The sequence below is a fragment of the Tasmannia lanceolata genome, unplaced genomic scaffold (assembly GCF_043159265.1).
Source record: "Tasmannia lanceolata isolate RefF3 unplaced genomic scaffold, GAP_Taslan_0.1 ptg000012l, whole genome shotgun sequence".
NCBI classification, from domain to species: domain Eukaryota; kingdom Viridiplantae; phylum Streptophyta; class Magnoliopsida; order Canellales; family Winteraceae; genus Tasmannia; species Tasmannia lanceolata.
Genome location: NW_027518689.1, coordinates 29,431,383 through 29,453,582, shown reverse-complemented (window position 1 = coordinate 29,453,582; position 22,200 = coordinate 29,431,383). Strand labels below are relative to the sequence as shown.

Here is a 22,200-nt window from a genome sequence, read left to right as displayed (position 1 = left end):
GTCGTGGTAAAAAAGAGCAAAAACAACTCGTTTCTATCAAAAATATCAGTGGCATGGTTAAAAAACAACATAAACATTACCATAAATCAATATGATTTGTCAAAAACTACAACAACTTATTTCTGTCAAAAGTAGCAACAACATGCTTAAAAAAAGCAAAAACAACTCATTTCTATTAAAAATATCAATAACATGGTAAAAAAACAATAGAAACAACTCATTTTTGTTAAAAAATAACAACAGCATGGTAAAAACCAAGGTTTAAAATTTCGGTTTCGGTACTGGTCTCGGACCTTGAAATTTCAAATTTTCGACCGAAATCTGGTACAAAACCCGAAACTAATATTTTATTCAATATTAAATTTCGGCCGAAATTACCAAAATTTCGGTGAAATATTAAATTAATATTTATAAAAAGAGTTTTTGGGTCAAATTTCGGAAAAACCGAAATTTCGACCGAATTTTGGTCGAAAAAATGACCGTTTCGGTTTTCATCGATTTCGGTGTCGGTCGGATTTCGGTCCGAAATTTAAAACCATGATAAAAACTAAAAACCCGCATAAACAACTCATTTAAGTAAAAAAAAATGCGTAGTAGCATATTAAATAAACAGCAGAGACAGCTGACTTCTATCAAAAGAAGAAGCATCATGATAAAAAAACAACACAAACTATTGATTTTTGCCAAAAATCAGTTAAAAAAGTAATAAAAAATTAGTGAAAATGAAAACAAAAATCAAAGGAAATGGAAACAATTGATTCAAATTAAGAAAAATTGGAGAGAACAAAGAAAACATTGGGTCGAACTGAGAAAATAATGGGGCTACTCGTCAAAACATTGGGTCGAGCCTGATTCCCCAACTCGATTTTTTATCAACCAACTAGATGTTTTGACAAGTCAACCTGATCTTTTTCTGGTTTGAGCTGATTTTTTCCGTTGCTGATTCTTCTTTTTTCTACCTCTCGCTCTTTTTCTCCTTCTTCATTTTCCATGCAACTAATAAGTTGATATAAAATAGGCAAAATATAGCAAAGGAGATGAAGAGGGCAAAACTAGTCTTTTAGAATGCATGGTATCCCATCGGGGTCAATAGAATTGAAGCTATCATCCATCCATAAATTTAGACTAATTTAATTTGCAAGTACTTTGACTTTTCCCCTTCTGAAAGATGATGAAGAACAAATTGCCATTAATGTGTTGATAGTTTAGTGACTAGTTAAATAGGGCTGTTAACAAGCCCCTACCACTCTGGTTTTCGATTGCCGAAATCAGGAATCAGAATTGGCATCCTATTCTACTTCTCTTGGAAACAGAATAGAAAAAATTCAAATAAAAAATTTAATCTAAAATATTCAAATAAAATTTCATATAACCAATTAAAAAATTTAATCTAAAAAATATGCAAATAAAATTTCATTTAAACCGGGCTGAATTAAGATACCATCTCTTGGCGACGAGAAATTGATTATAGCATTTCCCCTGTTAATTCCGCTGGGTGTGATTTTCGTCCCCGATTCTCGTCATTTTTCTGAACCAAACGCCAAAATTGGGTGGAATCAGAATAGGTTGCCGTATATTCTAATTACTCGCAAAGTATATGATTCGAAAAAACCTTTTTAAAAAATTCAAATAAGTCTGTGTTTAGACTGTCGGAATCAAGAATAGTGATTTTTGGTTTAAAAAAAAAAAAAACTTTTAATTAAGCGCTACAATATCCTTTACAGCTATCACAGCCAGTAAAGGACTAGTATTCCGGGCTCATGCTATGCATGAATGTAAAATGGTGGCCCCTCCCCATACATAGGTTCGGGAAGAAATGGTAGGCACCACACCATGCATGAGTTTGCGTGGAGATGATGGGCCCACCACATCAAAACATGAGGTGTAAAATGGTAGACACCTGGAGATGATGGGCCCACAACATCAAAACACGAGGCGTAAAATGGTGAACCCCACTCATGCATTATAAAATGTTGGGCCAGACCCAATCATAGCATGTGGTGAAAAATAGTGGGCTCTACCATATGCAAGGTTTGGGTAGAGATGGTGGGATGAAGAGATCAAGCGTAAATGGTGGCTCCCACCCATGCTATGCTTTGCTTGGGTATAAAGTGTTGGGCCCCAGCCTATCAAAACAAAACATGAGGTATGAAGGAAATTAAAATTTCCTAGAAAAAGAAGAGGGAAGGAAACATGCAGATTTTATATGGTATAAGCCCTTGTAGTCCCTTACTTTTCAAAACTAATGATCCAAACCGTCCACAATATACAATATATCATCCTTTTGCGAGGTCCGTACAATACTTTTTGAGAACCATCAGGGCTCACACCGTATAAAATCTCGTATATATGATAGATAGATAAAAAATGGTGGTGATAAATTCGCACCCCCTATAGTATACATTCGCACCATTCGAACGTGATTTGACGTCAGAAAGCGTCAAAGTCTGCAACAATTCACGTTATCAGGGATGTGAATTATCGTATAGGGGATGCGAATTTGTCATATAACATAAAAAAGGAGGTGCCATTAGTAGAACAGGGGTATGCATATCTAAAAAGGGAGTGTCTTGAAATAAAACAGGGGGCATTATCAAAATCTCCTGAAAAGAAAAGTAGAAAGAGGCCCTTATTTTTCAAAAAACACACAGGTGGAGGAGGATTTGCGAGAAATCTAGGGCTCCTTCGCCGCTCAACATCAGCTCTCTCTCTTTTTATCAGGTACTTTTTTTTTCCTTCTTCTTCTATTTGATTTAGTTTTTCTTCATCTCCTCTTTGCATTTTGTTCTTTAAAATTCCCCCATTTGCTCTTTTGCATTTTCTGTAACTCCCAGGTGCATAAGTAAAACAGTCTGGAAATGATGGGATTTTGGGTCTGATCAGGCCTGAGGTTGTAGAGGATTCGGTATGTTTTGGAGGGTAATTTAATGGATGCAGGGGTAAAAGATAAGGGAAAAATATAGGACTGGATTTAGGAAGGTTGAGGTTAAGGGAAGGGATAAGGTGGAAGGGTAGAGTGAGGGATGGTTATGGTGGTTGATGGGTTAAGTGTTGGATTTTAGGGCAGGCCGATGGACTAGTAACATTGATTGTAATAAAATAAAGAGGGAAGGAAACTAGAAGAAAGAATGGAAAGCAAGAAACTAGAAGAGAAAAAGAAAGAAGATGTCGGAATGCAAAGAAATCAAAGCAAACACTGATTGAGCTTGGGAGTGTAAACTCAATTAATACAATTCATAGAGCACGGGAGCTAAGGTCACGTGCTTTTGACAGTTTATAGGCAAAGTACTTCCCACGAAATTCTAAGAAAGTTGTAGTAGAAACCTAGTCTCTTTTGCTAATAAAAACCCAATAAAAAGATGCCACATGGCATTCACCAACTCAAACCCATTTAATTAGGCTGCTCACCCTACTACTAGGACTCTTATTCTCCCTATGAACTATAACCAATCCTACTACAAATAAACTATTTTCTTTTTGAAATAAAAATCCTAATTAATGTCAAACTCCTGATATATAGTTATATACCAATAGTGTGATGACACATGCCACTTTAATTATGCAATCCTTCAACACTAACAACAATTAAAATAAAACCCTTATGACCAATAGGATTCTTTCTTAACAAAGAGTGGGCCCTTTATGACTTAAGTGACATGATATCACCTTTTGTCACAAGTGTTCAATTGATTAGAGTCATTAATGACAGTGTCACCCTATCAATAATGATGCCAGTAAATCATAACAGCACCCTGGCATGATAGTGACATCCTTTTTGATAATATCTCATAAATGATAACACCTGTTACAAGAGATTGGGAGAAGAGAAAGTGAGTTAGGGCTGTCTCCCCCTCACCAGTTTATTTACATACTGAAAATAAGAGTACAATTACTAGAATACCCATAAGCTTATTCTAACACTCCCCCTCAAGCTGGAATGTATATGTTATACATTCCTAGCTTGCTACAAATGTCACTCAACTTTGCTTTACTTAATGGTTTTGTGAACATATCAGCTAACTGTTCTGTAGAACGAGTGCATACAATACATATCTCCCCTTTCTGAATTCTTTGACGAATGAAATGACAGTTGACTTCGATATGTTTTGTCCGCTTATGAAAGACTGGATTTGTCGCAATATAGATGGCAGCCCTGTTGTCACAATACAACTGTGAAGGCGAAGGAAACCTAATACCGATCTCAGACATGAGTGACCTCAACCAAATGATCTCTGTACTAGTATGGGCCATTGCTCTGTATTCTGCCTCACCAATTGACTTTGCAATGACATCCTGCTTTTTACTTTTCCATGAGACCAGGTTGCCTCCCACAAAGGTACAGTACCTGGTGGCTGGTAGTTGATCTCCTATCAGCAAGAGATCCAGCCCAATCAGCATCAGAGAACCCCTCAATTCGCATATGACCATGCCGTTTGAATAGTAAGCCTTTTCCTGGTGCACCCTTCATATACTTGAGGATTTGAACCACTGCACTCCAATTTGAAGTACGAGGAGAGGTCATGTACTGACTAACCACTCCAACAACATAGGATATATCAGGACGAGTAACAGTAAGGTATATGAGCTTACCCACCAGCCTCCTATACCTACTAGGATCCTGCAACAATTCACCCTCGTCTGGAACTAGCTTTACATTGGGATCCAGAGGTGTAGACACAGGTTTTACGCCAAGATTTCCTGTTTCCTCCAACAAATCTAAAACATACTTTCTCTGTGATAAAGATAACCCACTAGAGGAGTATGCCACTTCTATCTCAAGTAAGTATCTGAGACGTCACAAGTCTTTTGTAGCAAACTCTCTTTGTAAGAACGTCTTCAGCTTCTGAATCCCTCCTCAGTTACTACCTGTAATAATGATGTCATCGACATATACAATCAACATAATGCATCATGCTGAGGACTGATGGTTGAATACGGAATGATCCTCGGCACATTGTTTGAGGCTAAACCTCATAACCGCCTCACTGAATCTGCCAAACCATGCTCATGGAGACTGTTTCAACCCATATAACGATTTCCTGAGGCGACAGACAGAAGATGACAACTCCCCCTGAGCAACATATCCTGGACGTTTCTCCATATACACCTCTTCAAGGAGGTCGCCATGCAGAAAGGCATTCTTCACATCTAACTGGTGAAGATGCCAACCATTATTGACTGCCAGGGACAACAAGACTCCCACTGAAGGTATCTTCGCAACTGGGGAAAATGTCTCATTGTAGTTCACACTGAAAGTCTGAATGTAGCCCTTTGCGACTTGGCGAGCCTTCAGTCGCTCAACAGTGCCATCAGGTAGATATTTAATGGAGAATACCCAACAACAACCAACAGGTCGAGCACCAACAGGGAGAGAGACCAGAGCCCACGTCTGGTTAGAATGTAGAGTACCCATCTCAAGGTCCATGGCAGCTCGCCATCCTGGGTCATTAAGAGCCTCATCCAAAGACTGTGGTAACACAACAGAAGACATACATAGTACAAAGCTTTTGAAAGCAGGAGTTAGAAGATCATAACAAACAAAATTAGAGATAGGATGAACAGTGGAATGAGAACGAGTACGTGAATCAATAGGTGAGTCAGATACAACTACAGGAGAGGAGGATACTTGATTAAAGGGTAAGGGGATCTCTGCCTGTGAGGACGATCTTTCGGAGTGAGGGTGCAGTGCCTGCTGCTGACGACGTTGATACTGAAACTTAATAGGTGGAGGATCCACGCTGTGAACGCATGATTTGACCCAACCAAGAGGGCAAGCAGAAGAAGGTGGTAAAGGAGCAGGAGAACTGGCCGGAAGGTCAGGGAGAGAAATGGACACCTCAGGTTCCAACCCGGAGGAGAGAGGGACTGAGGTAGAACCAAAGAAGGGTTCGGATTCAAAGAACGTAACATCGGACGATACAAACCATCGGCACTGATGGGGACTAGAGCAACGATATCCTTTCTGGGTACGAGAGTAGCCCAGAAAGATACATTGTTCTGAATGAGGATCTAGTTTTATCGTGACCAGGACCCAAATGATGAACAAAGCATACGCAGCCAAAGACACGGGGCTAGGGCTGCAAATGAGCCGAGCCGAGCCGAGCTTTGGGGTGTTCGTGCTCGGCTCGTTTAGTTTTTATGAAGGCTCGTGTTCGGCTCGGCTCGTTTAGTTTTCGAAAAAGCTCGGCTCGGCTCGTGAAATATTCGAGAAAGCTCGGCTCTGGCTCGGCTTGGCTCGTTAAGTGGAACGAACCGAGCTTAAGCTCGGCTCGTCTCAAGAATGATAAAAACATACATCTGTGGGATTTGATCCCAAGCCCCCTTTAAATCCAGCGCCTTAACCACTCGGCCAAATTTTCATTTGTGATAAACAACCCACATTCTTTTATTTTATATATAAAAAGCAAACATAATCCAAGCTTTAAAGCTCGGCTCGGCTCGTTTATGAACCGAGCCTAAAAAGCTCGCGAGCTTTTCCGAGCCGAACTATACAAAGCTCAAGTTCGGCTCGTTTATTTGGCGAGTCTAATTTTTTGGCTCGGGTTCAGCTCGTTTAGTAAACGAACGAGCCCGAGCCGAGCTTTTAACGAGCCGAACCCAAACATGTTCGCTAGCGCTCGGTTCATTTGCAGACCTACACGGGGAGTAAGTGGGCATGGATCATGTTGTGGGTATATCGTGTGATATGGAGAATCACCATTCAGCACCGAAGACGAAAGACGATTTGCCAGAAAACAGGCACTGAGAATGGCGTCAGACTAAAAGGTTTTAGGAACCTGCATCGGAAAGAGTAGAGTACGGGCCACCTCAAGGAGATAGCGTAGTTTCCTTTTGGTAGCACCATTATGTTACGAGGTGTATGCACATGATGATTGATGCGTAATGCCATGAGAGGAAAGGTAGTCCTGAAAACCATCAGTAGCCGAGAAAAATTCATGGGCATTATCAGTACGAAGGCATTTAAGACTGCAACCAAATTGATTCTTTATTTCAGCGTGGAAAATTTTAAAAGCAGAGAAGACCTGAGTGTGGTCTTTCAGCAAATACACCTAAGTCATACGTGAATAATCATCAATAAAAACTATAAAATACTTGAATCCATTATTTGACGCGACCCTAGAAGGTCCCCATACATCGGAATGAACCAGCTGAAATAGACTATCGACTCGACTAACAACTCGGGAAGGCAAAGACACTCTGTGATGCTTCCTGAATTCACAAGACTGACACTGAAAATGAGAAACAGAAGCAGGAACTAAAGATGTCTGCCGGAGGCGCTGAAGTGATGGGTGACCAAGTTGACAGTGCTACTGAAAGGCATCCACTTAACTATGTAAAGCTGAAGAAGATGGACTGCAGTCAAGGCGGTAAAGGCCATCCACCTCATGTCCCGATCCATTCGTCCTCCCAGTCGAATGATCCTGAAAAATACAGTAAGAGGGATAAAATAAGATAGAGCAAGCAAGGTTCTTAAGTTGACTTACAGACAATAAACTAAATGGAGACTTAGGGACTCACAAGACAGAAGATAGAGGAAGATGAGGTGAAGGACAAGTGGTGCCAATGCCAGTAATGGGTGTAGTGGAACCATCAGCTAATGTCATAGACTGAAAATCATATGGAAATGAGTGAAAAGAAGAGAGCTGAGATGTGTTACCAGTCATATGATTTGAGGCTCCTGAGTCAATGATCCAGGACCCTGAGCTAGAGAGTAAGGTCGTAGGTGAACTACCTGGCTGAGCAAAGCCTGTAGTGGCCTGGGAGGCACTCTGTCGAAGACGCTGTAGCTCCTCATAATCTGCCCTCGTAAAGGTGAATGAATCATCAGCAGAAGTAGAGGTAGGAGCAGGAAACACTGTGTCAGAATGGCCAGCAGTGGTGAGATGAGCTGAACGGGGCGGTCGAAGCTCTGGGTGGAGTGTGTACCAAGTCTCAATAACGTGGCCATCGCGTTGGCAGTGGGTACAATAAAGACGACCATATCCACTCCCAACACAACCACGACCACGGGCTTGCCAAAAGGAACCACCTTCCCTGGGAGGGTGAGTACTACTGCCACCATCATATGCCGCAAGAGCAAAACTATTAGAGGGAAGTCGGGAGGGAGTCTCGCCAAGGCACTGCTGAGCGCGAGAGTTGGCCTCGTGCAACGATGGGATGTTGCCAGACCCGAGAATCTTATGACGCAGGTGAGTAAACTCTGGACCAAGGCTCTCAAGGTAGTGCACCACTCGAATTTGTTCCCGTTGACGGCGGAGAACATTAACATCAGAAGTGAGGGGTAGGAAAACGTCAATTTGCTGACATAAAGAAATAAATTGCCCATAGTGAGCCTCAAGAGACATGTCACCACGACGCAGACGCATCCACTCAGAGTAAGTAGAACAGATACGGGTGAGGTTCTCAACTCCAGAATAGGTCAGGGCAGTGTGATTCCAGATCTCCTTCGCAGTCGGGAGGAGGATCAAGGTAGAATAAATGGCCGGAGTCATACTCTGCCATAGAATCGAATCAACGCATCTTCCTGTTCCCAGCGAGTATACATAGGATCCTTAGACGAAGGAGGATCCTCGCAAAGAAAACTGACCTTACCCCATCCAAGGAGGTACGTCTCAATTGCAACCTTCCAGGGTAAGTAGTTGGCTCCATCAAACTTGGCAATGTTCAGCTGTGGGTAAGAGTTTTCCACAGGTGCCAAGCTAGGAGAATGAGAGGAAGAAGAGGCCGAGGGTGTGGTAGAAGCACGGACCTCGGAGGTCATGCCAATAAAGGGATCCACAATGACAAGAAGATCCATAAGGACAACAAATACCGACAAACGGAGAGACTACCACCAACGGCTACAACAAGTAGAAGTTGGAAAAGAATGATAAAACCAACTAATCAAGGGAGAGGCTCATAGTACGGTCTCATGAGTCAAGGACAAGGGCAGAGATGAGCCCATAGAGAAGACGGGAAGATGCCGCGAAGAGACGAAGCAAAGAAGGACGAAAGTGGTTCAACACATGAATGGTGGAAAGAGAGCAAAAAATGCGAAGAGAGAATACTAGGGTTAGGGTTGTAAGAAGAGAAGGTTAGGGTTGTAGAGATGGAAGAGAGGAGGAATAAGGGTAGGAAAGGGGTCGCGGGGGGGGGGGGGGTGGATATGAGGCGTGGGAAGGGGTAGGGCTGTTCATTCGGTTTAAACCGAACTGATTTACGCAAAAAAAACCGTACCGAAATATTTCGGTTACGTGAAAACATTAACTGAAACCGCAACCGAACTATTTGTTAACTGAAATTAACCGAAACCAAAATTCTATTCGGTTTTTCGGTTACTTCGGTTATAACCGAAAATTCAGAGAGAATACCCTAAGTTCAGAAATTTAAGAAGAATCAAACCCTAAGTTCCTTTCATGTATACCTGGTATCTTCGGTTTGGTGGTATCGTCGGTTTGGAGCTCTGGAAAAAGGAGATTGACAGATTACAATAGGGTTTTTGACTTTTGAGTGGAGATGAACTGATGAAGACACTAGACAGGAGTGAAGGACTAGTTGTCACGACAGATCGTGGTTGGGTCGGAGATGGAGGTTAAATCAACGGAGAAGATGAAGTGGGTTTGCCGGTTTGGTGGTATCGCACTCGCACGGGCGGCAAATCAAGGTGGAGATGGAGGTCGAATCAAGGTGGAGCCGTGGAGGCACGACCAGCAAATCAAGGATTCAAGGTCACCGTACTCACCGGAGTTTCAAACTTTCAAAACCCCTGACACAGAGAGCTAAAAATGGCAGATTCTTTTTTTTTTGATCGGTAATTACAGATAAAAAAAAATGACAGATTCTTTTTCTTGTGACAAGTGACAACCCACTACCACTATTAGTTTATTACTATATTACAATTCTTTTACTCTTGACAAGTGACTACACAGACTACACTATTAGTTTATTACTATATTACAATTCTTTTACTCTTACAAGTGACTAGTTGACTACACAGACTACACTATTAGTCTATTACTAGTGATAGTGACAGACTGACAACCCACTACCACTATTAGTTTATTACTATAATACATATTGAGTCTGGGTTGTCCCAAGTGTAAAACAAAGGGCCAAAGGCGTAAATATATCATTCACAACCGATGGATATTAAAAAACGAAATGGTGTTAAACCAGAAATTTCGGTTTTTGGGTAAACTGAAATTTGTGTTGTCGCTAACCGAAACCGAAAATCGAAATTTTGGTTCACCAAAAACCGAAACCGAACCGAATAGAAAAAAAACCGAACCTAATTAACCATTTCGGTTCGGTTCGGTTATTTCGGTTATACCCGATTAATGCACAGCCCTAGGAAGGGGGGTCACGGGGGGTGGGTGAGGGGCAGTAGAGTCGCGGGAGGGGGGGGATGGAGGTGGAAGGTGGGGTCATAGGCGTGAGGCGGGGCTGGAGATGGGTCGCGGGGAGGGAGGAGGTGGGGCGCGGGGGTGCTGGGAGAGTGGCAGTAGGGTCGCGGGGATGGGGGGGTTGTGGAGGTGGCGGGGAGGAAGTGGGAGGCGGGGTTGCTTGGGGCGCGGTTGAGGGGAGAGGCTGGAGATGGGGTCACGGGGTAGTGGAGAAGAAGGTGATGTAGGTAGAAGAGAGGGGAGAGAGTGAGGGTTAGGGTAAAGGTTGGTGATGGAGAAGATGGAGGCTGATGGAAGTCCCTAGGGATCAGAAACCCTAGGGCTCTGATATCATGTTACGAGAGATTGAGAGAAGAGAAAGTGAGTTAGGGCTGTCTCCCCCTCACTAGTTTATTTATTTACTGAAAAGAAGAGTACAATTACTAGAATACCCATAGGCTTATTCTAACAACACCCATACTAATAAAGTGTTTAGGTAGCTTGGGATGGTCCCCCTTCATACTCCCACGCTTGGAGAGACTCTGACTCTGTTGAATATGGTGATCATCAAGACTTGTGGATGTTCTTCAACCTCAATCCTCGTACACGTCCCAAACAATTGTCCTTTCCAAGGAATTAGGTACTTCCAACTTACATGTCGCTTTGGATAATCACGCTTGTTAAAGTATAAAGATTAAATGACGCCATCCCCAACAGCTTAAGCTTTTGGAGTAACCGGTTGTCTCACAATGTATCAGAGCCAAATGCCCGAGTTCAAACCTCCCGGATGGCAAAAATCCACATCCAATGGCCAAAGCCAGAAGAGGGGCCACAAGTGCCACGTGTAGGCCAAATCCAAACGAGGGGGCCACACGTGAGGGGGAGCATTAAAGTATAAAGATTAAATAACGTCATCCCCAACAACTTAAGCTTTTGGAGTAACTGGTTGTTTCACAATGTTGTCAGTTCAAAGTAATATGATCGCAAAATGTGCTGTTGATGTACTCTTTGTATCTTGCCAACTTTCACAATCATGGTAGGAAAAAGGTATATTCGTCTCTTTTAGTTGCTTTTGCTGTAGTCCTGGGATCTTTTGAAAATGGATGACATTTCTACCTTACTAGATATTTCCACTGTAGGAGGCATGTTAGGTGGTCGTCCTTTCTAGTGATAACTGTCACACATGCCTCTTGACCCAGGATCCGCAGTCGGCGCGTGTGACAGCCTCACACTCATAGGGTCGCCCCCACGAGCGTGCAAGGCATCTGACTTTTCCGTATACAACATATAACTACTAATGGAATTTGTGGAAATAAGATCTATTTAAACCATTTTGTCCAAATATGATATGAAGAGTTCATAATCATCTCCTACACCATATTTGATGTTCATTACAAATACCTCAAATAAAATGTCTGAAATAAACTGAAATAATGTAACTAAAACTGAAGATGAGTCCCACTCCGGTGATCCTCTCGCCTAGAGATCCGATGACGATCGGCCTATTGCTCCTCCGTATCTGAAGCTTGTTAATCACATGATGAGACGCCGGCTAATAGAAACACACACACACACACACACACAGATATATATAGAGAAAACGGTTCCTACACATATGTGTAGATAAGTTATCTACACACTAGCTTAAAATACAGTGGGGGCCACATTATTTGGGTGATCCAAACCATTCATTTTTAAGGCCCTCACATAGATAGGGTGTCCATAAAAAATTAGATCCATAGGATCATCCTAACCATTCGAACTGTGGAGGCAAAAAATGGACTGATTTGTGAAGGTTTAAAGACATCCATTTTACCTCCACAAATCGTAGGGTTGGGATGATCCTATGGATCTGATTTTTTGTAGATACCATATCTATGTGAGAGCCTTTAAAATGGATGGCTTGGATCACCCAAACAATGTGGGCCCCCACTGTATTTTAAGCTAGTGTGTAGAGAACTCTCTACACATATGTGTAGGAACCGTTTTCTCATATATATATATATATATATATCAATTTATGCAATATAATTGAAGAACAATAACAAGCATATCGAATACCATAAATTCTCATGAAATCAGTTTCAACAACTTACCTTTAAGTGAAATCAGTTTCAACAACTTGGTTTATCAACTTAGTTTTAAAAATCAGTGTTTTTAATAGGATGCTCGTCAGTCTTCTCTGTGGCCAACTTCCAATCCTATTGGGAGGTCGTGTACCGCGAAGCAAACCATACATCCGCGGTACTCGTAAGTCCAAGAGCGTGCAAATATAATGTAACAATCGCCAAGAGATCAACCTTACTAGTGGCCCAAGCATGATTTTAAATTTTGGCCGAAACGTTTTGTTTTGGCCGGAATATTTATGTTTCGAACGAAATTCACATGAAGTCGTTTCTTTACAAGATTTCGCTGAAATTTTACCAAAATTTCACCAAAATTCATTTCGCCGAAATTTCGGTTGAAATTTCATTTTTGGATATTTTTACAAAATTTCCACCGAAATTTAAAAAATCTACACCGAAATGTTATAATTTCCACCGAAATAGCCAAAATTTCAACCGAAATCTCTGAAATTCGGTCGAAATTAAAAAAATAAACGAAATCATAATCATATTTTTACATGATTTCGGCCCGAAACCGAAACATTTCGGTTTCGGTGGTGGTGGCCGAAACCGAAACCGAAATTTAAACCCTTGGGCAGTTGGGCCCAAGATCAACGTTATGAGCAGAAGAATCCGAATTAGCACCAGAGGTCAGCTTATGGGAAGATATTCTTGGTCGGTCCTACGTGATCACGACCAGTGTACGACCCACTCGCAGGTGCTGAGTACTAAAATTCTTGGTAGAGGTCAACGTTATTGGCGGATAACTATTTCATACCAAGATTGAGAGTGGAAAATTTTCTAAATTTTCTAATATCATACAAGCAATTTCACAGATGATTTAATCATTGGGTTCAATGTATTTTTCGAACTTTGCATATGCAGCTCATTGAACCAGTTTCAACACAATCTCCGTTCCAAATCCATGGAAACACAAGTAGTCTATCACAAACTTTTCAATACATTCAAGATATTGGTTTGGAAGATCATCCTGAAATTTAGAACAAATGGTGTATGATAACACTTTGAATCATCACCCAGCCTGCTTTAACATCCAATGAACAACGTGCTTATTTAATTGCATATAAATAATGCATATTTGAGGCCAAACTGACAAACTTTCAAAGATTCTCACAAGAAATAAAAAAACCTTCAAAAACATGATTTTCTTTTAAAACAATTTTACTTAACATGGGTTTGATTTCAATCAACAAAGAGAATACAGAATCAAACGTGGAAAATTTCTTGATTCGGTAGAAGATTCATGCAACTGATTTAACATCTACATATCATGCAAGGCAAGGCTAATTCATTGACTTTGGAAGGGATTGCCTACCTCTTTGCAAAAATGTAAACTTTGGATCGTCGGAATTCTTGCAGAATCTCCCCTTTTTTCGCTCTCTTCTTTCTTCTTCTTCCTTCCCTCTCTTTCTTTCCCTCTTCTCTCGTTTCTCTCTTCTCTCTCTCTTTTAATCGTGAGAGATCCCACGATTACCCACTCGTTCTCTCCCTCTCTCTCTAAAACCAATTCAGATATGGAGAGATCCCAAATCTCTCTCTCAAACCGATTAAGAGATACACCAAATCTCTCTCACTTCTTCTTTTTTTTCTTTTTCTCTCTGCAAAAATTGATTTCCATAAGGGAGTCCTCTTAGACATTAATCGCACGGCAAAACGCCTCCTCACATTCTTTACTTCATGGGGAGATATTTTCTCTCATAAAAAATTGCTATAATGCTTAGTTGTGAAATCTTTATCTCCCACACCTTCTCTTTCAAATCGCTCCTAAATGGAGATTTCTTATTGGTTAAACATCCAATAAGATTAAATCTCCTCTCTGAAAAATAGGTAGTATAACAACATAACCAACTCTCCTAGAATTGTAGAGGTCCTTCACTTCGTAAAAATCCTCTCCATGCAACCCCACTTCCCTCTTTCCTTTACTTGCTTCCAAGAATGCCCTTCTCTTCCTTAGATTCATGCAACTGATTTAATCATCTACATATCATGCAAGGCAAGGCTAATACACTCACTTTGGAAGGGATTGCCCACCTCTTTGCGAATATCTAAACTCCGGATCGTGGGAGTTCCTACAGAATCTCCCCCTTTTTTCCCTCTCTTCCTTCTTCTTCCATCTCTTCTCTCTCTCTCTCTCTGCTCTTTCTCTCTTTTCTCTCTCTATTTCTTTCTCTATTTTAATCGTGAGAGATCCCACGATCACCCACTCGTTCTCCCTCTCTCTCTAAAACCTATTAAGAGATACACCAAATCTCTCTCCCTTCTTTCTTTTTCCTTTTTATCTCAACAAAAATCGATTTTCATAAGGGAGCCCTCTTAGACATTAATCATAGGCAAAATGCCTCCTCACATTCGTTACTTCATGGGGAAATACACTGACTTTAGAAGGGATTGCCTACCTATTTGCGAAAATCTGAACTCCAGATCGTTGGAGTTCCAGCAGAATCTCCCCTTTTTTCCTCTCTTCCTTCTTGTTCTTCCTTCCCTCTCTTTCATTCCCTCTTCTCTCTTCTCTCTCTTTTAATCGTGAGAGATCCCACATTCACCCACTTGTTCTCTCTCTCTCTCTCTCTATTTTTAAAACTGATTAAGAGATACTCCAAATCTCTCTCTCTTATTTCTTTTTTTCTTTTTCTCTCTACAAAAATCGATTCCATAATGCTCCGTTTGGTTGGAATTTTTTTGGTTCTTGGGATTTCTGTGGAAAAAAGAACTCCCTGGGAGATTGGTGGAAAAAAGAAACTCCCTGGAAGTATCCCGGTAAAATAAAAATCCCATGTTTGGTTGACCGAACTATGGTGGGAAAAATAAATGCTTTATTTGGTTGCTTGAACTGTTGGGAAGAAAAAAAATTCTTCTGCAAGCTTTTTTTTGGTTCCTGGGAGTATTTTGTTTCCAGGGTAGGGTTTCGTGCGGGGTTATTTTGGTTCCTGGGATTATTTTTAGCCCAACAACCAAACGCGGGTTTCCTGCGGAAATTCCACAAAAGTCCCAAGAACCAAAAAAAATCCGGCAACCAAACGGACCATATGGGAGTCCTCTTAGACATTAATCGCATGGCAAAAACGCTTCCTCACATTCATTACTTCGTGGGGTGATATTTTCTCTCATCAAAATTTGCTATAAAGCTTAGTTAGGAAATCTTCATCTGCTACACCTTCTCTTTCAAATTCCTCCCAAACGAAGATTTCTTATTGGTTAAAACTCCAAGTAGATTAAATCTCCTATCCTAAAAATGGATAGTATAACAACATAACCAACTCTCCTAGGAATGTAGGCGTCCTTCACTTCCTAAAAATCCTCTCCATGCAATCCCACTTCCCTCTTTCGTTTACTTGCTTCCAAGAATGCCCTTCTCTTCCTCTTTTCCTATTGCTTAAAAATCCCAAAACATTTACCCTTTTAAAGAAAGGAGGAAAGCATCATTATTCCTAATATACCCTTCTCATACTCTTTTCCTATGGGTTAAAATTCAACACATCTTCCCCTTTTATAAAGATAAAAGAAATATAGCAACCCCCCATAACCATTTTGACACTCATATTAATACTAATAACATGTATATCCAACCAGCCATTTAATTTGATAAAGGAAACCATATCAAAAGTGATAAAAAAATCCCTCCTATGTGAGTGTGTGCGCATGTGGGGCCGGGCATTACTATAACAATCCAAATATCAAGCTCAAATTATCATTCCAAAAAAAAAAAAAAAAAATCAAGCTCGAATTCAACATATTCTTTGAGCTTTGTGATTGTCAGTCGAATAAAAGGTATGGTTCATTTCCACTAGATGATCTACCTCCTTTGACATCATTTGAAGATCTCGCAGACTCTGTTGAGCTACTCTTCTTTTCTAGGTGTGTTGAATATGGATTGTCATCTTACACACACGCACGCACGAGCTAAATACTGCCAGAACCAACTTTTTATGATATGGATGCTCTTGTCCTGCTATAATTCTGTGTGCTCCGTAAAGCTTAGATATCAATATTGTTTCATTTTATCCGAAGTGGACGAAACGCCGCGTACTAGTAAGGAAAATGGTACAAAACAGCAACACAAAATGTCCCAGTTGGAATTTTGTTCCCAACCAAGCCCAAGGTTTGAATTTTGTTCCCAACCGGGGCCTAAATTTCCTAAATTCCAAAATTTCGGCCGAAATCTGGGCCGACACTGTATTCATGTACTTTCGGTGTTGGCCCCGGCCAAAATATGAAATTTCTGTATTTCGGCTGAAATTTAAAACCATGATCCGGCCGTTTTGTCCCGATTCACCCGTACCAGGTCGAAATCACATGTTTCTTTTTTTTTGAAAATTTATAGCAGCCCACATAACAACTATTTTTTGGATATTTAACCGTTTTACTCTTCAGTATGTTTTGAGCATTACATAGCCATTTGAAGGATATTTTGTATTTTTTCACCGCCCAAACAATAAAAGCTAAAAACCTATCGAATTCTTCATTTTCTTCGCTCCTTCCACTCTTTCTCAAATCCTTCTACTCATTAGAATTGATTCATTGGCAATCTTTTTGTGTTTGTTTTACTTTTGAAGAGTGATTTTGTACTTCCAATGGATTCTGATTCTAATTCTACATGACGGGAGGCCTTAAAACGGAAGAACATTGCCTTTCTTCAAAATGGTATATTTGATAGACGTACCCCATATACATTGTCTGTACTATATTTTAAGTTTTATTTATATTCTTTTGGGTTTCATTGAGTTATCTTTCCAATTTCAATTAAATTTAAAGAATAATATGAGTTCAGGACCTTCTGGACGAGCCTCATTTATTGGTTACAGTAGGTCCGATGACCCAGCATAGGCTTATAGTACGGTGGTGTCAATAAAATAAAGTAGTTTGCATATTTTGTAATAAACTTTTATCAGGTGGAGGTGTTGCCTGATTAAAAGAACATCTAGTGAGTGTTCCGAGCAAAGTGACGCCATGTAAGAATGTCACAATAGATGTAAACTGGATAATTTCAGAATTTTTAGAAGAATACAAAGCAAAAAAATATAGTTATAGTGGAGGTTGAGATAGTCTATATGGAACACCACAAGAAGTTTAAGAAGATGAATAGGATGATGATGAGGATGACATTGACCCCCCAAGTAGCTACATCAGTGCGTAAGGGAAAATTAGTTGCAGAATATAGGGGGATTAGAAAGAGGAAAAAGAAAACTATGTGGAGGGGGGTTTGAAACATTTTTTACATCGCGAAGACCCCTTGAGTCCAGCTATCTATAAAAATGTTTTGATAACAAAAGAAACTACTGACTGTGCTGACATAGCCGCTGTCATGCTTTGTTATAATGCCAACCTTCCATGTTGCTCATTCCCCATATTGGCAACCAATATCGGATGCAATAGGAAGTTATAGGGGTACACTCTTACCATGACTTATGAGGCAATATTAAAAAAAATTGGGCGCCTGTGATACACAACTACTTGGCTGAGGTCAAATTGTCATGGAAATTCACAGGCTGTGTTATTGTGAGTGATGGATGGAAGAATACAAAACAACTCACATAAATCAAATTCTTAGTTTCTTGGCGTAAGGAGTAGTTTTCCTTAAATCTAGTGTTCCATCTAGAATAATGGAGAATGACAATGAATTATTTATTTATTTTTATTCCATAATTTAAGAAGTAGCTCCGGAGAAATTCGTACAGTTTATAACTAATAGTGAGCATAGTTATGAATCTGCAAGAAAGAAGTTAGAGATTGTATATCAAGCCTTATAATTATTCAAAAAATATCAAACCTTGTATTGGACCCCATTTACTGCCCACTGTATAAATCTAATGCTAGAACACCTAGCCAAACTGGATGAGTTTCCTATTATAACAAACATGGTTGAGAGCCCCTGAAATTTACATCCGAAACCAACATGTTTCCATTTCTGTCATGACCTAAACCTATACCAAAATCGAAACCTAAAACCTTGCATCGGACTACCACCAAGATAACCATGGATATCTTGGGTATATAGAAAAGGAAGGTAATAGCTTTTCTAGAGGTGATAATTGGAGCCAATGAACTTAATGGAGGCGAGCTTCTGATTAAAGGACTACCAACAAAGTGGTAAGTTGTAACTTGTCATTTGTAAGGTCTGGAATGTTAAATTCTATTTTTCTTTTTCGGATCTCTAGTTTTAGTCCTTTTTTCTTACATTGATGAAGCTTTCTTTTCATGTTTGCCCATTAAGGCATTGATTTGTTTTGTTCATTACTTGCTCTTCTTGTCTTCGAACTTAACATGATTATTGTAGATTGCTTGATCAATTCTTTGCCTTCTACTAGATACTCTGCTATCAGATCCTTAATGTTTATTAATGCCGAGTTAATATTTTTAATAATGCCTTGAATTCAGGGGACAATGAAGGACTCATCACCTGACACTGCAAAGGAAAATGCATCTGTCGTTGGTTCTTCCATGACTGAATGTAAACAAGACAGAGAGAACTGTGATGATCCTGGTAATAAATCCTTTTTTATCGTTACAAGTTTACTGCTCGTGCTTTAATGCTTACTGTCATACTAACCTTCGCATGCAACCTCATTCACTTTTGTTGCTACTCTAAATCACTGGATTATACACTTGGATAGGCTTGTCTGCTAATATGCATGGCTCTATTTAGTGGCCACAATTCTTACCCCATCTTATCCACCTGGTATTGCTAAGTTTCTAGTGGCTGTTCTATTTTGAAATCATGATGTCGATTATAATTGGATGTTTTGTCACCATTTGGAGCTAAACTCCAACTTGTCTGTAAAAAGTACACTTAAAAATAGTCACATGTTCTACTCAGTGCATCCAATGTGTCAGATTATATTTCTAGTTCTTGCGAAGAAAAAATAAAAAAAAACAATGAGATTGTTGATTTTAATATTCTTACACTTCTTGTTACCTTGCTGTTCTCTCTGTTTCCTACTACTATTTTACTTTTCCTCTACTCTACGTAAACCCAGCCCACCAAACTAATAAATTTCAAAATTGCATTGAAATTTATTAGTTCTTAATTTCTTATCAATGTGATTGAGGAAATTAAATGGAGGTTTTTCTGCACATGTCAAGAGAAACATATCAAAAGAAGCATGCACATTTCTTACATTTAATCTATATCTCATCTTACTTTAATTAATTAATTTATTTATTTTTAAATCCATTCAAAAAAATATATTTATTTTTAAACAGATTCAATGAATTTTATTAGCAAAAACAAAATATACGAACATGACTATTGCCCAAGAGTGGTAGTAAAATATGAGCAAATAGGCAAAGACCTGCCACAATCTCGTCTATACATTTGGCATATATGACCAAGATTCTAAATTATTAAATCTCCACTTTCCTAGATGATCTGCTTGAACATTTCTTCCTTTATATGTGTAGCTACACCCAATCAAGATTTAGATAATAGGCTCCTTATCTCTGTACGTCTAATAAAAATCTCCTTGGAGGGGATCCTCCTTCAGAAACTCTTTCTATCCAGACTAATTTGGCACAAATCTATGGAGGAAATTTGTCCTATTCCACAATGCAAAAACTTTCGCCATTGCATGAACTTAGTCTTCCTGACTAACAAAGGCAAGCTTAACAGTCCCAAAGTGATCATTTGAAACAATCCCTACATAACTAGCTAAATGAGGATCTTCTTCTTGTTTAATGTAGGAAATAAGGGTTATTTCTTGTATGGAAATTACAATGTATTTGGGGGGTATTTATGTCTTTAACATGTCATGTAGGGTTTTATCATTATTATACATGAATAACCCATAGAGGGTACTATTGCATTCACTCCATCTCTTCTCATTCTCTTCTTTCCTGTCTCCCTCCACTACTCTAGCCTTCAACAACTCCAAGTTGGTGTCAGAGCAATGGAATTCTTACTTTTTTAAGAGAATCAACATCCTTGATTGTCCGATGCATTGGTGACGTCACCAGGCCGTATGACTGATGTCGGCAGTTGTACGGTCATGGAGTAGGCCTAAAACCTGCATGAGGGTGCTGTTTTTCTGATCAGAGCTCTTATGAGAGAGTTCTACTGATTTGTGAGTGTATCCAGAAATCCTGTAACGAACCATTGCTCCTACTAATGGATGAGAGAAACAGAAGGCGGACTCAAAGATTTGGAAGAAACCAGAAATGGATCGAGAGATTTGGCGGAAATAAGAAGATCCAGGACGCACGGAGCATTAATCTGAGTACTGAAGAATGGGTGGAAGCAAACAATAAGCAGTTGCAATTGTGAAACTACCAGTTACTCCAAAAGCTTAAGCTGTTGGAGAAAGGCGTTGTTTAATCTTTTATATGTTAACACTCCCCTTCATGTGTGGTCCCTCTTTTGGGTTTGGCCTGCACGTGGCACATGTGGCCGCCCTTTTGGGTTTGGCCATTGCATGTGGATTTTTGCTATCCAGGAGGTTTGAACTCAGGACCTTTGGCTCTGATACCATGTGAAACTACCAGTTACTTCAAAAGCTTAAGTTGTTGGAGACAGGCATTGTATAATCTCTTATACGTTAACAACGCCATAAAGAGATACAAGATCTAGGAAGGAGAATAGGTGGGAAGTGGCTCGATCAAGGAGAGGAAGCAGGCTAGAAACTGAGGCAAACACAGTACCAGATTTGAGATTAGGGAACTGGAAGAGTTCCAAATTTGGGTTTGTCAATTTTAGGAGAAGGGCATGCTGCTGGAAGTGCCTGAAGATCTGGTCGAAAAACCTGTGAACAATCACTATTGACAACTAGGTGGTGGAAGAAAAGTCAATCCTACTCGGGAGTTTGACAGTGCTAACATGGAAGGAGAACAAGAATATGTGCCAAGAACTACCATTCAAAAAAAAGTGCCGAGAACTACCCATAGCTCAGAAAGAGATTCTCCGGAGGATCTTTAAAAAAAAGATTCTCCGGAGGAGGAATCACCAGATCCACGGACAGAAATACCGTGGGTAGACGTGATAAATTTATGGCCAATACCAGACGCAAAAATGGGGATTTAGGGTAAATTGTTGGATAGCTGGTCAGGTGACTTCGTAGCCCTCGAAGCATGGCTAGCTAAAAATGGAGTTGTGAGGGGGAAGATAGCGATATATCAAATGAAGCCGCTGAAAGTGTTCATTGTCCTCCTGCCTGAAGAAAGTTTGGAGAAAATGAAGAGCGAATGGGAAGCTCCGTAGAGTTCCCCTTCTGAGAACTTCAATACTGGTACTCCAAGTTCGTGAGCCTTTCAGCAAGATATTGGTGGGAAATCTTCCACCCTATGCATGGTGCGAAAGGAATTTCATAATAACCGGGGATAGAATTGGAAAGCTATTAGCCACGGATGCCTCATGCCAAGCAGTTAATGGTTATGAAAGAGGACTGGTATTGCTTCAATCCTCTAGGAATGCAACGGGAAGGGTAAGAATCTAGGTCTTCATAGATGAAGTCGGTTTCTAGATTACAACCAAAACATGTGAATTCTATCGACAGACAAGAAGATAGGGCCGGAGGAGGGAGAGAGAGGAGGAAGCGAGCATAATGAATTGTCACGCATGGTGGGGCGGGAACTTCTCCTTTGGGAGAGCTGGTGCGTCATGGATGATGGTGGAGCCGACCCAAGATAGCAGAGGAGGCGCATCAGAAATTTTGAACGTCCATTGCTATCTTGCGCCTCTGCAATTCAGGTACAAGGAAGCAGACATGTGGAGATTTCTCAACAGC

General features: G+C 40.2%; 2 protein-coding genes across 6 annotated transcripts in view; one reads left to right on the top strand and one right to left on the bottom strand.

Moving 5' to 3' along the window:
- Positions 1–2,611: 2,611 nt before the first annotated feature.
- Positions 2,612–22,200, top strand: part of LOC143887813 (YTH family protein) — a 53,556-nt gene continuing 33,967 nt past the window's right edge. For 3 of the 5 annotated variants that reach the window (XM_077392003.1, XM_077392002.1, XM_077392006.1), the window contains exons 1-2: positions 17,077–17,128; positions 18,863–18,968. In XM_077392003.1, coding sequence (XP_077248118.1) covers positions 17,126–17,128; positions 18,863–18,968 — 109 coding nt within the window. In that variant the 5' untranslated portion in view covers positions 17,077–17,125. Of the gene's footprint in view, positions 2,722–17,076; positions 17,129–18,862; positions 18,969–22,200 lie in introns of those variants that run through there. The other 2 variants (XM_077392005.1, XM_077392004.1) reach the window with 1 other exon arrangement.
- On the bottom strand, positions 5,006–8,797 carry LOC143888705 (uncharacterized). The gene is made up of 6 exons (XM_077393132.1): positions 8,588–8,797; positions 7,519–8,495; positions 7,295–7,421; positions 7,134–7,229; positions 7,023–7,049; positions 5,006–5,962 (listed from the first exon to the last, which is right to left on the bottom strand). The coding sequence occupies exons 1-6, from the start codon at positions 8,795–8,797 to the stop codon at positions 5,006–5,008; spliced, it is 2,394 nt and encodes a 797-aa protein (XP_077249247.1).

What these genes read in the sequence shown, in the direction of transcription:
- LOC143888705 (XM_077393132.1), bottom strand. Translation starts at nt 8,797, where the DNA reads ATGGATCTTCTTGTCATTGTGGATCCCTTTATTGGCATGACCTCCGAG. An exon ending in CTTCCTCTATCTTCTGTCTT is followed by an intron (nt 7,422 to 7,518) that starts GTGAGTCCCTAA and finishes TGTATTTTTCAG; the next exon opens with GATCATTCGACTGGGAGGAC. An exon ending in TTCAGCTGGTTCATTCCGAT is followed by an intron (nt 7,050 to 7,133) that starts GTATGGGGACCT and finishes CGTATGACTTAG; the next exon opens with GTGTATTTGCTGAAAGACCA.